This window comes from Arachis duranensis, chromosome 2 (genome assembly GCF_000817695.3).
Source record: "Arachis duranensis cultivar V14167 chromosome 2, aradu.V14167.gnm2.J7QH, whole genome shotgun sequence".
Taxonomy (NCBI): domain Eukaryota; kingdom Viridiplantae; phylum Streptophyta; class Magnoliopsida; order Fabales; family Fabaceae; genus Arachis; species Arachis duranensis.
Window position 1 is genome coordinate 70,668,321 of NC_029773.3, and position 12,275 is coordinate 70,680,595.

Here is a 12,275-nt window from a genome sequence, read left to right on the forward strand (position 1 = left end):
TGTCTGGTTGAAGTAATTATATTAATTTTAATTTTAAAATATCTTTTTTAAAAAAAATAGTTAAATTATTTTTAGGTCACGATAATTAACAATGAACATAAACATAACTATTAAATTTTACATACTAAATTGACTAAAGAATATAACACATGTATGGATTCACTGTTTATTATCATAAATGATTTAATTGATATTTTTTATTTCAAAAACTAATTAGTTTAAAATCAAAACCATCAAAACTCTAATTTTCAATCTACTACTATTCTTAATGGCACTACAAGAAAACCGGCAGATAGCAGCGGTTATTTAGTAGCGGTTATTTTAAACTGCTGCTAAATACAATATGCCAGCAGTTCTTGTAGCGGTTTTAGGAGACGCTACCAAATGAGTATATTTTGCAGCGTTTTTTCGGTAACCGCTGCGAAATGTACCGTTTTGTAGCGGATTTTATAGCGGTTTGAGAGGATGCTGCTAAATAATGTCATTTTGCAGCGGTTTTTCATTAACCCCTGCTAAATGTCCAGTGGCTGAAAACATTGATATTCGTTTTGCAGCGGTTTTTTCCGTACCGCTGCAAGATTTTTTTAAGTTGAATTTTTTTTGTATAAACATTATTGCCTTCTTATAATTGTTCTAATCATCGCTATTTTTTTAACGGAAAAATAAGGTTCAAATACTGCAACTTAATTAATGCATTATATAAATTTTTTTTCGTAGGATTAAATAAAAAATAATTCATTACTTAAAAACAAATCTATACATGGATAACTAAAACAGAATTTACGAGTCATGTTTTCTCTTGTAGTATCAGCCATTCTGAGTTTGTATTTAACCACAACTGGTACCATAAAAATCAAGTAAACGTCCGAATTCACTAACTCAAAACAAAGTTCAATAGAGCATAAAAACTAGAGTTACTAAAGTCGACAAACAAGTTTTGAGTCAAATTTTTCCATCAACATCGTATTGACCTGGCCAGAAATACTCTGTCAAAAAGCACTGCACGAACGTGATACCGGATCCGATATCTCATCTCCAAACCATGGCAGCTTGTTGAGATCGAAACCCCTTTTTGCAGCATGTATGGCATCTTCTCTGTGTTTGGTGTTTAAAGTTTCATTATCTTCTTCTGGAACCCTATTAAGCTCAACATCCCTGGAGATGTCATTTCCACCGGAGGAGATAGCATCTAAATCATCTTCTGAATCAGTGTCTGCTCCATCTAGAGTGTCAGCAACTATTTCGCCTGAATATTCAGGTGACACTGAATATATGAACATGCAACCAACAACATATTAATTTACTTAAAAGATAATGAATACTTCCTAGTCATTCTAGTTATTAAGGAAAATTTTTTTCGGAATTATGGAAAGAGGACTTTCAAAATTAAGAAATACAAAATTAATTATTACCGTCTCCTTCGTCAGTAGTTTGTACAGATTTCTTGGAAAGAAGCTCTCTAATAGCACGTTCTATATACTTCAATTCCTCTTTTGAAGCAATCTCCAACTCAACACCATGCGAGTTATTAAAGCGCATCTGCACCATAATAAAATGTATAGTAGTTGGTCTATTTTGTAAAGCATATTGTGTCTCTGTAATTCACTTTCTGTGCTAGAAATTTATTGAAATACCTTTAATTCAGCAAGTATGTCTTCAGATGTCCTACCAGCTACAAATGTCACAAAAACATATCCAAATTTCTCCTCGTACCTTGATCCCCATTCATGAAATTCCTACAAATTTTGGCATGAACGGAACAACTATCACTGGATAAATGTCATAAGCATATAGCAACTTAAAAGTTTAATTTTTCAAATAATGTTTAACTCAAGTGTTTAAGGGTACATCTAATGAACATACCTGCACAGTAGCTTCGTTCGCCGTTTCCAAATATTCATTAGAACAAGATCGACCCGATAAAGCTTCCAACCAAGACCTAACATTCAACTTACGTGACCATATGTCTCTGGCAACCGTAACTGCATGTTCTAATGACGAGAATGGAGAGGCCAAAGCCATTTTGTTAGCAAATGTTGTGCTTGTACAGCATGATGAAAAATCTTCCATTTTCATTTCTCCTGTTACAACACCATTTTATATTAACTATATTTGTCAATGATAACAACATTGTAATTCAAGATAATTTACTCGATGTCATAATTTTCTTTATTGGAGGTTAAGAATAAAAACAATGATGATAAGAACAACAAAGCCTTGACAACTAAATTTTGAAAGCAAAAATCGTTGGAAAATGGTGAGACACAGGTGGCATTCATGAAAATTAACTTGTAACGAAAACTTAATTCAAATACGAAAATAAAGATAGTGATGTAACCAGCAAACTGCGTACATCATAAACACTGTTAAACTTATCAAAAACAGACAGATACTCTAAAAATGCTGCACATGTTTTGGCATATTTTCACTATGGCACATAATCTATGTTATCAGAAACATCTGCTACTTGGTCTTCTATATCATCGTTCCTTATCAACTGTAAATCACTGATGTCACCTGCTGCTGACATGTTCAACCCGCGCTGAGGAGAAAAAGTCGCTTCAACATCCTCATTTTCTCCTCCCATGTCATACAAGTCTCGTGGTTTTACATGAACCACTACACTCCATTCTTGTTCTACTTCATCACGCACATAGTACACGAGCTGAGCTTCTGATGCCAATATGTACGGTTCATCCTCTTCTCGATCACCGGTGTGAATTGGACGAGCGAAATTAACGCTGGTAAGGCCCAGATGGTCTTCTTTGATTCCTCTGCTCGTAGTTGTATCAGCCCAAATACATTTGAACAAAACCACTGTGAAATGACAACTGTAGTTCAGTTCGATTATGTCCACAATTTTTCCATAATATGGAACAATACCAACAGCCACTCTGTTGTCACGCATGCTGGCATAACTTCTTGTATTTGATGAGACATAAACTCCACTATTTTGTGTTTTCAGCCCGTCTTCCTTTGTGATAGTTCTAAACTTGTATCCATTGACGTTGTATGCCCCAAACCGTCTTGCTTGAAGCATGGGACCACATGCCAGCAATTTCATTTCTTTCGAATGTACAGTACTGTCCATTGGAACCTAGCACCATAAAAAATTTGAATTTACAATTTATAATTCTAGATCCGGAATAAGTTGGTCACGTTAATTTTCTACGAACCTCACGCTTGAACCGCCGAGGAAATTCTGCATGCACAACACGGTCTATCTTAGAGTGCGACCTTGTTTGATCCCTTAATTTTCGCTTGGTTTCTGACCTAAACTTACTTTACGACATAACAAGAATTTAGTCGTTAGACTGAGTGTTTGAAATTGCTTATAATCGTGCTCAATGATTATATGTGCATACTTACTCAATAAATGGAGCGACGGCCTCGCAATTGACTAGCACATGACGATGTGCCTGATCTCTTTCCATTGGGGTCAGTACAAAATGTGATACAGCCCCTGAAGCTTTTTCAATTTCAGGGAACATAGTACATCCTGTATTCTCTATAATATCAACAGGTCGATCGTCAACTCGCGCTGGTCGGTTGATTCTAGTCTTAGTATTTTCCAAGTATCTGGAGCAGAATGTCAAAATCTCCTCGGATAAATATCCTTCCGCAATTGAGCCTTCAGCTTGTGCTCTGTTACGCACGTATTGCTTCAATTGTCCCAAGTACCTTTTACATTAATACAACATAACGCTTAGTTTATATATACGTAATGAAATTGGATAAAGAGGTCATAAATGCGTTTAGTTGCACGCTAACCTTTCTATTGGATACATCCACCGATAATGTACCGGGCCACCAAGTTTTAGTTCATCAACGAGGTGCACCATAAGGTGAACCATGACAGTGAAAAACGATGGAGGAAATATCATTTCCATCTGACACAGAGTTTGCACAACATGTGTCTGAAGGGCACCAAGCTGCATAGGATTTACAGCTTTTCCACAAAGTTCTCAGAAAAATGAGGACAGATTCGCAATCACATTTGATACCGGACTTGGCAATGCATTTTTCACCAAAATTGGAAGTAATTGTTCCATTAGAATGTGGCAGTCGTGACTCTTCAACCCATACAACTTGCGCTGCCGGATATCAACACAACGAGCAATATTGCTCGAGTAACCATCTGGAAAGACCACGTTCTGTAGAGTCTTCAGAAATACATCCTTCTGTGGATTAGACATTGTGAATTTTGCTGAATGATATTTACCACCTTCGTCCGGCCACAATTCAGGCCTTATGCCCATGCTTTGTAAATCTTTGCGCGCTTTAAGATTATCTTTTGATTTGACGCTATCATTTAAGATAGTGTAGACCACATTGTCACAAATGTTCTTCTCTATGTGCATCACGTCAAGGTTATGACGCAGCATGTGATCCTTCCAGTACGGGAGTTCAAAGAACACACTCCTCTTTTTCCAAACCGAGTCATCTTGATCTGCATCTTCACCAATGCGTCTTCTTTTTGCTGTCAGAGTTGGGTTCTTCCCAAACGATACTTGCAAGTTAGACTGCTGCCTTAAGACATCTATTCCAGAATAATTCTTCGGTGGATCTCTGCTTTCAACTTCTCCGTCAAATCTAGTCCGGTCTACTCTATATTTATGGCCCTGATTCAAGAAGCGGCGATGGCCCGTGTAACACCATTTTCGACTGAATGTTAGTCGATGAGCCTTAGCGTCCACGTTACACGTAGGACAAGCTAACCCACTGTACGTGTTCCACCCAAACAAATTTTCCAACCCTGAAAAATCACTAATAGTCCACATTAGCGCCGCCCGCATCTTGAAAGTGGTCCCTTTATTAGCGTCATAAGTTTCAACGCCATCCCAGAGTTGCTTCAACTCATTCACCAGGGGCTCCAAATAAACATCAATGTCGTTACCCGGCATTTTAGGACCGGGAATAATCATAGATAGTATAAAAGATGACTGTTTCATGCGTAGCCAAGGAGGAAGATTGTACGGAATAAGAATCATAGGCCAAATGGAATACGTCGTACTCATATTTCTGAAAGGATTAAAACCGTCACTTGCTAAGGCTAAGCGAACACTGCGAGCATCGTTGGAAAAGTCAGGATACTTTGCATCAAAATCTTTCCATGCTTCAGCGTCCCTTGGATGCCTCAAGTACCCATCGTTATTGTCTGCCTCTTTATGCCATAACATGTCAGATGAAGTTTTGCTACACATGAATAACCGTTGCAGTCGTGGTATAAGAGGAAAGTAACGGAGAGTCTTTGCTGGGAGAGGCTTTCCATTTTTTTTGACAGGTATTTTTAGTTTCGTAACGGAACCCTTTCGCGTCTTCTGCTTCCATCGTGAAGTCCCACACTGCTTGCATTTCGTCGCGTTCTCATACTCACCTCGGTACAACATGCAATCATTCGGGCATGCATCGACCTTTTTGTACTCAATCCCTAACTTTCGGATAGTTTTCTTGGCTTCATACAAAGTGGACGGGAATTTGGCTTGCTCAAATGCATCCCGCAATAAGTCCAGAATCATCGACATAGCCTTGTCACTCACACCACACATACACTTAATGTGATAAAGTTTCACTAGGAAAGATAATTTTGAGTACTTCGAGCAGCCGGGATATAACTCCTCCGCTCCATCCGCAAGAAGATCGGCAAAATCCTGTGCATCGCGACTTGGACCATCGTACGGCAACTCTATATCATCGTCTTCTACAGGATCCGTTGTTGTGGTCTCCTCACTTCCAGTAGGCATTGTGAAGTTAAATGCCTCGTGTACCATTTGAAGATATGGATTCACGTCGGGGGTAGGGTTCTCAACTATCGGTGTGCAACTAGAGCTCTCCTCAGCTGGTTTCTCACCATGACGCAACCACAAAGTATACCCAGCGGGAAACGACTTCATCAACAGGTGGTCGTACGCATCCTCTCTTGTTTGCATAAATTGAAACCCACATTGAGGGCATGGACACTTTATGATGTTATCCGACGATGCATTCGCAAATGCAAAGTCTAGGAACATATTCAGTCCTTGTTTATATTCTATGCTATCTCGTGACTTAAGAATCCAGGTTTTGTCCATGTCTATAATACACCAAATATAGGTATGGTAAAATACGTGTGCAACTAAGAACATTTAAATTTATACTAAAATGTGCAGTAAATAATAATAATAATAATAACAATAATAATAATAATAATAAATGAAACTAATCAAGATATAAATATATTATCTTTTAATCAATAATAAAAGAAAACATACTTTTTATGAATTACGTATGATGAATAGAGTTTTAGAAAAAAAATTATGCATCAAATTTCTCATATTCTCATTATATGTTTTATAGATTATTTAATAATTATTTAATTATTTAATAAAAGAAAGCCCAAAAAGTTGGTTTCAGATAATTGTAATAATATAGTTAGTTACTTAGATAGATAAAAGTATAAAATGTATTAATATTTTAATTGATTTTTACTGTAATTTATGTTTGATAAATAATTATTAAAATAAATATTTAATATAAACATAAAGATAGTTATTTTTTATGCTATAATATTACGTATTGGATACATGTGTAGAAATGTTTTTATTTTATAATATATCAAAATTTAATTCTAAAACTTTAAAAATATATATAAAATAAATATTTTGACACAAAGTAATATGTATTTTTTTTAAATGTGGGAGCAAATATAATTTTTCAATGGGACACATATATATTTATACATATATTTTCTTGTTTTTTTCCAAAATGCTAGTGGGGGACTTGCCCTCACAACTCATTACATGTATCCATATCTGAAAAATCTTTATTTTAAAAAATACGTCAAAAAATTAGAGCATGTATACGAACATGTAAAAAAATAAATACAGTTATAATAAGGGGATAAAATTTTTTGCCACCCCTAAATAAAACAAAACATACTCCACATAAATACAGGTATAATATGACGATAAAATTTTTTGCCAATTACTGTTTGGCAAAAAATAACAACAAGTATTTTTAGATATAATACTCATTCATATAAGTTCATTCATGGAGTACCTCATGAAAATCATTAGTCCAACATATACACATAACTCGTTACGCACCTTATGTCTGTAGGTCAAAGATACCAAAAAAAGGTAGTCCGAACTGTATATCAAATAGAAGTGAAAAGTTAGTAAACGAAAAATATCATTCAAAAATTTATTAAAATTCATCAAGACATTTTCAAAAAATTATAGCAAAAAAAAATAGTGTAAGATGATTGTTTTCAAAAACAATCATTAAAAATTAAATTATTTTAAATAGCATTTTTGATGTACAAGATACATTTTTGATATTCTTAAAAAATTAATAAAAATATGTATTTTACATTAAAATTTTAAATTTATGACTTTTTTTTATATATTTATTTTTAGTTGTTCATTTTGGTAACTTCATCTGTAGTTTATAGTCATTGGAGCACTAAATTCAAATAGTTATTAAAATGATTCACTTTTGCATATATTTTTGTTTTGTTTCGGGTGTTGTAGTTTGATTGACTATTATTTATTTTAACTAGGTAACACAATTGAGTGGAATAATGTATAAAGAATAATAAAATTGGCATATTCTAGTGTAAATTCGGGTTTTTTTTTTTATAAAAAAAAGTGTAACTCTACATTTGGCAGCGGTTTTAAATTTGCTGCTAGATCCTAACAGAATATATCAACGGACATTATTTTGCAGCGGTTAACAACCGCTGCCATCTTCAAGCAATGATATTCTTGCGATTTTGTAGCGGAAGGAACCGCTGCAAAATTATATCGCTGCAAAATACCATTTAACAGCGGTTGTTCCAGCGGTTGCTGTTAACCGCTGCAAACGGTTTAGCCGCACGCTATATTCTAGCGGGTGTATCAACCGCTGCTATCTGTATGGCAGCGGTTAAAAACCGCTGCTAATCCTATAAATAACTGCTGCTATTTGCCGGATATGGTGTAGTGACATATAAAGCTCCTCAATCCTAAATTATTATCTTCAACATAAAAACAATCATAAATTCAATAAAGAATCATTGAATAATAACTTTGTGATAAAAAAAAAAAGTAAAAAACATCCAAAATTCGTCAAGCAAAATAATAAAGAGTAAGCTAGTTTCGAATATATTTAAAGACATTCTTATCAATAAAGACTCCTAAAATTACAACTAACATAAATCGAAGAGCTACATTCATAGCGTGTATGCTTAAAGTATTTCAGAAAAAAATGAATTCACAGTAAATTTTTTTAATGTTTTGAAAAGTTGTTGGTGAAGATGTGTTTACAGCAATTTAAAATTTCTTTCATAGTGGCCACATGCTCAGAAAACTTCAATCACATCTAAATTTGTCTTATACTAAAGATCTCAGACGCAAATAATATGATTCAAGTAAGACTTATTAGTTTGTCTTCAATTATTTACAAGATAATTTCAAAAATTATGGTGAATAGATTACAAGGAATAATAAATAAGATTATTAGTGCGAATCAAAATGCCTTCCTTAAAGGACGTCTCATTTCTAACAACATTCTTATTGCACATGAATGTATGCACTATTTAAAATGCAAGAAGAGAGGCTCTGAGTTTGAAATGGCTATAAAGCTTGACATGAGTAAAACATATGATAGAGTTGAATGACACTTCCTGTGGTATATTATGGAGAAATTGAGTTTCGATTCAATGTGAATTAACTAGACCAAGGAATTGGTGACTACTGAAAGCATTATGGACTTTCTGGTAAATTATGAAAGTTTTAGTGGTCAGATGGTTAATTTGAAAAAGTCAGCTATATTTTTCAATCAAAACACGCCTCAATATATAAGACTGAAAATTGCAGGAGCCCTCAATATCAACTACATCGGAGCCCAAGTAAGTATCTCAGGCTTCCTTCAGTTGTTCAGCGTTTCAAAAAAGAGATATTTAGAGCAATTAAAAATAAAGTTCGTAAGAAGGTGCGTAGCTAAAAAAGAAATTTGTTTTTCTTGGGTGACAGGCAAGTTCTGATCAAAGCAGTGGGTGAAGCTATACCTATATACACCCTATCATCTTTTTGGCTACTAGACATGCTACTAAATGAAATTCACAGCATTCTCTCCCAGTTCTGGTGGGGACAGCATGGCGATGAACGAAAAATGGCATGGATCAAATGGGATACCATGACAAGAGCTAAGAAGGAAGGGAATTAGGGATAAAGGACCTACGAGCTCAAATTTGGTATTTTTAGGTAAACAATATTGGTGAATCGTTAAACAACGTAATTCTATTCTATCCCAGATACTCATAGGCATGTATTTTCGCTATAGTAACATTATGAATGTTGAGATAGGCAACGTACCATCTTGGGGTTGGAGAAGTATTCTGAAAGGGCGTAAAATGATCGAAAAAGGCCTAGTTTGGAGAGTTGGTTTGGGCAGAAATATCCAAATTTTTCAGGATACATGACTTGCACCATCGCACCCGTTCAATGTTCTTGTATCTGCAGTCCCAAATCTTCTAACACAGACCCTATTTTATGTTAAAGACTTGTTGAATGCTGACCAAAGTTGGAACCATGCACTGATAACAGAAGCTTTTTTAGATGACATTAGTTTCCGTATCTTGTCAATTGAACCAACAGATGAAGATGATAGTATTATATGACTGTGTAACAAATCTGGTAATTACGAAGTAGCTTCGGGTTACAAGATAGCTTATACTTTTTACCATGCTCCAATTTCTCAGGGGCCATAATATATGCATCAACACCAAATTTGAGGGGAATTACGAGAGATGAAGATACCTCATAAAATCCAAATCTTTAATTCTCTAGAAGTCCTTGCATGAGATGATTCCTATTTTGCAATTGCATCAGTCCCGCTTTTCAGAGATGTCGAGCGTGTGCCTAAGATGCTCCACTGATGAAGAATCAATCTTCCATAAATAGTCTGATTTGATGTCCAGTCTCAGCTGCAGTTTGGACCAATAATGGCATCGAGGACCAGAATTGAAGACATGACTCGAGTTTCTTCTTCAACTGGTGGGAGAGAGCTTGCTCCACTTTAGTGACTAATGTCGAAGGTTGGAGAAAGCTTTTCTTAATAGCTATTCTTTGTTGGAATTGTTGGAAAGTAAAAAATCGATTTATCTTTGAGAAAGAAGTAATACTGGCATCAATTGTGATGGTTGATTCAGTAAAGCTAGCTTAATAACTCTAGAATAGTTCAAACAGCTGAATGATTTTGAGTAATAAATAATTTTTTTATTTTAATTAATTTTTTATCCTTCACCCGTTTAGTAGCTTTTGAAAGATTCCTATTGTTGTGTTGTGATAAGATAATATGAAGTGGATGTCCATTTTCTATAAGGTTCGGTTTTCAAAAAGAATCATATTTAATGAAGTTTGAAAATGATGTTTATGTATGTCTATAAATAAAAAATCAGATATGAAGTAATAAATACAGTTACAACAATAATATAAATAAATATTCTCTCTCTTTTTTATATACACTACAATATAAAATATTTTTTTATTTTCTCTCTTCATATACTACTAATATAATATTAATATATTATCTTTATAATAATATAATAATATTAATAAATACTAATAATAATATTTTTTTATTTATATTTTATTTTATTATCTGTTTTTTATTTATTTTACAATACCTATTTTTATTTCTAATTCTTAGTGGGATGACATTTGTTATTTCTTTTTATAATTAATAAATAAGTTATTTTTGAAAAAAGAAAAGACTTGCTGCCGAAGATAACTATTATTTAATTTCGATGTGCCATTTAATTTGTTTGTACCCATCCTCTGGCAATAAGAACTAATAAGCGAATATACTAATGAATTTCCACAAACTAAAATGCACAAAATTAACAACTAAAAATCCCATCATCAATTCAAAAAATAATACGTAAATAAATGAAATCTTTCAAATCCAAATATAGTGCATTTCGGATTTTGGAATGGTTCAAAACAAACATGTCAATTACGAACATCCCAAAGAAAATTAAAATACTCCTTTTAACTATTAAATATAGAAAAATTCTATGATGCTGAAGATAAAAAATTTCAGCACCTAAAAAAATGAACGTAGTTATAGACTTAGAGTGCTAAATAAAAACATATCTTTTTATAAAGTACAGACTTTGACAATAAAATCTACAACGTTGTCGGTTTGTGTTTTTTTATATTATACGAGTAATGTTAAATTTAATAACGTGATCTTTTTTCTCTTTTATTAGATATAATTAAATTATTATATTAAATTATTTTTATAATCTAATAAAAGAAATAAATACCTTAATTTTAAAATATCAATCATGCAACAGAACTTATAATGACTTAAGTAAATTGTTATGTATTTTTTTTACTAATTATTATGCACTTTAAATTACATACTTTTAAACTTTTAACCGATATTTTTTTTAAAAAATATTTGATTTTTAAATTAAAATGTTGATTCATTTTTTAACAGTGACTTTATAGGCATGTCTGAGTGACTTTTTGTATTAGTGGACGAGTTTTTCTGATTAGCATCTATTATACAGTGGTCTTTTGTCCTCACCTTGTATAAACTTTTAGAAGGTTACTATCTTTTGTATATAGTTATATAATCTAGATAAGGTTTAGCAATAGAATGACTCTTGTGTGAGCCGAAGTCTAATAATATAAGTCATAGAATTTGCATATGTATTTGTTGTGTATAAATAAGTTATCAATGTATTTTTTAAACTATTTGGTGTATTAAATTGAGTTTACAAGCGTTATATGACACTTACATGCTTTCTGTTTATATTTATATGTTGCATGTTTTGAATTGCTTAACTCTATACCTTATATACAGGCTAACTCTTGATCTTGATAAGCGATACAGGTTCGTAATAATATGTTTAATATATCTAGTCCAGAGTTTTTAGGATAAGCTGAACAGGAACTAATCTCATAAGCAAACGCCTATCCGCATCGCAACTAAACTAATAGAAAAAAAAACGACCAGATTCTCGCTCAAAGGCTATTCTCGAGGCACTTTCTCTTATAGCGGAATTTTCCTTCCCTTGCGAAGAAAGGGAGAGAGCAAAGTTAGTTTGGGGTGATTTTGGATATTTTATATTTTATATTATCTTATTGATTTTAGTTGGCTAGTACCTTAATTAATTACTTAGAATAATTTTAATTTAAATTTTAACTTGGATGAGCCTTTCGTAAACAATTTCTAGAATAATTTTCATTTAGATGGTTTTAGTTCATTTGATTGTAGAAATTTTTGGCAAAAGTGAACACAGA

At 33.2% G+C, this 12,275-nt stretch overlaps 2 protein-coding genes across 2 annotated transcripts; both read right to left on the bottom strand.

Annotated features, from left to right (window-relative positions):
* Nucleotides 1–502: 502 nt before the first annotated feature.
* On the bottom strand, nt 503–2,022 carry LOC107474886 (uric acid degradation bifunctional protein TTL-like). The gene is made up of 5 exons (XM_016094535.1): nt 1,864–2,022; nt 1,635–1,736; nt 1,413–1,539; nt 1,017–1,264; nt 503–571 (listed from the first exon to the last, which is right to left on the bottom strand). The coding sequence occupies exons 1-5, from the start codon at nt 2,020–2,022 to the stop codon at nt 503–505; spliced, it is 705 nt and encodes a 234-aa protein (XP_015950021.1).
* Nucleotides 2,023–2,428: 406 nt separating this feature from the next.
* On the bottom strand, nt 2,429–6,071 carry LOC107474887 (uncharacterized). The gene is made up of 5 exons (XM_016094536.1): nt 4,005–6,071; nt 3,772–3,932; nt 3,370–3,681; nt 3,177–3,282; nt 2,429–3,097 (listed from the first exon to the last, which is right to left on the bottom strand). The coding sequence occupies exons 1-5, from the start codon at nt 6,069–6,071 to the stop codon at nt 2,429–2,431; spliced, it is 3,315 nt and encodes a 1,104-aa protein (XP_015950022.1).
* Between the last annotated feature and the right edge of the window lie 6,204 nt (nt 6,072–12,275).

Excerpts from the sequence above, each read along its gene's own strand:
- LOC107474886 (XM_016094535.1), bottom strand. The coding sequence starts at position 2,022 with ATGGCTTTGGCCTCTCCATTCTCGTCATTAGAACATGCAGTTACGGTT. Across the intron at positions 1,540-1,634 it reads ACATACTTGCTGAATTAAAG|ATGCGCTTTAATAACTCGCA; the intron begins GTATTTCAATAA and ends ATTATGGTGCAG. Across the intron at positions 1,265-1,412 it reads AACTACTGACGAAGGAGACG|TGTCACCTGAATATTCAGGC; the intron begins GTAATAATTAAT and ends TCATATATTCAG.
- LOC107474887 (XM_016094536.1), bottom strand. The coding sequence starts at position 6,071 with ATGGACAAAACCTGGATTCTTAAGTCACGAGATAGCATAGAATATAAA. Across the intron at positions 3,933-4,004 it reads AAAATGCATTGCCAAGTCCG|CTTGGTGCCCTTCAGACACA; the intron begins GTATCAAATGTG and ends AATCCTATGCAG. Across the intron at positions 3,682-3,771 it reads TGGATGTATCCAATAGAAAG|GTACTTGGGACAATTGAAGC; the intron begins GTTAGCGTGCAA and ends TTAATGTAAAAG.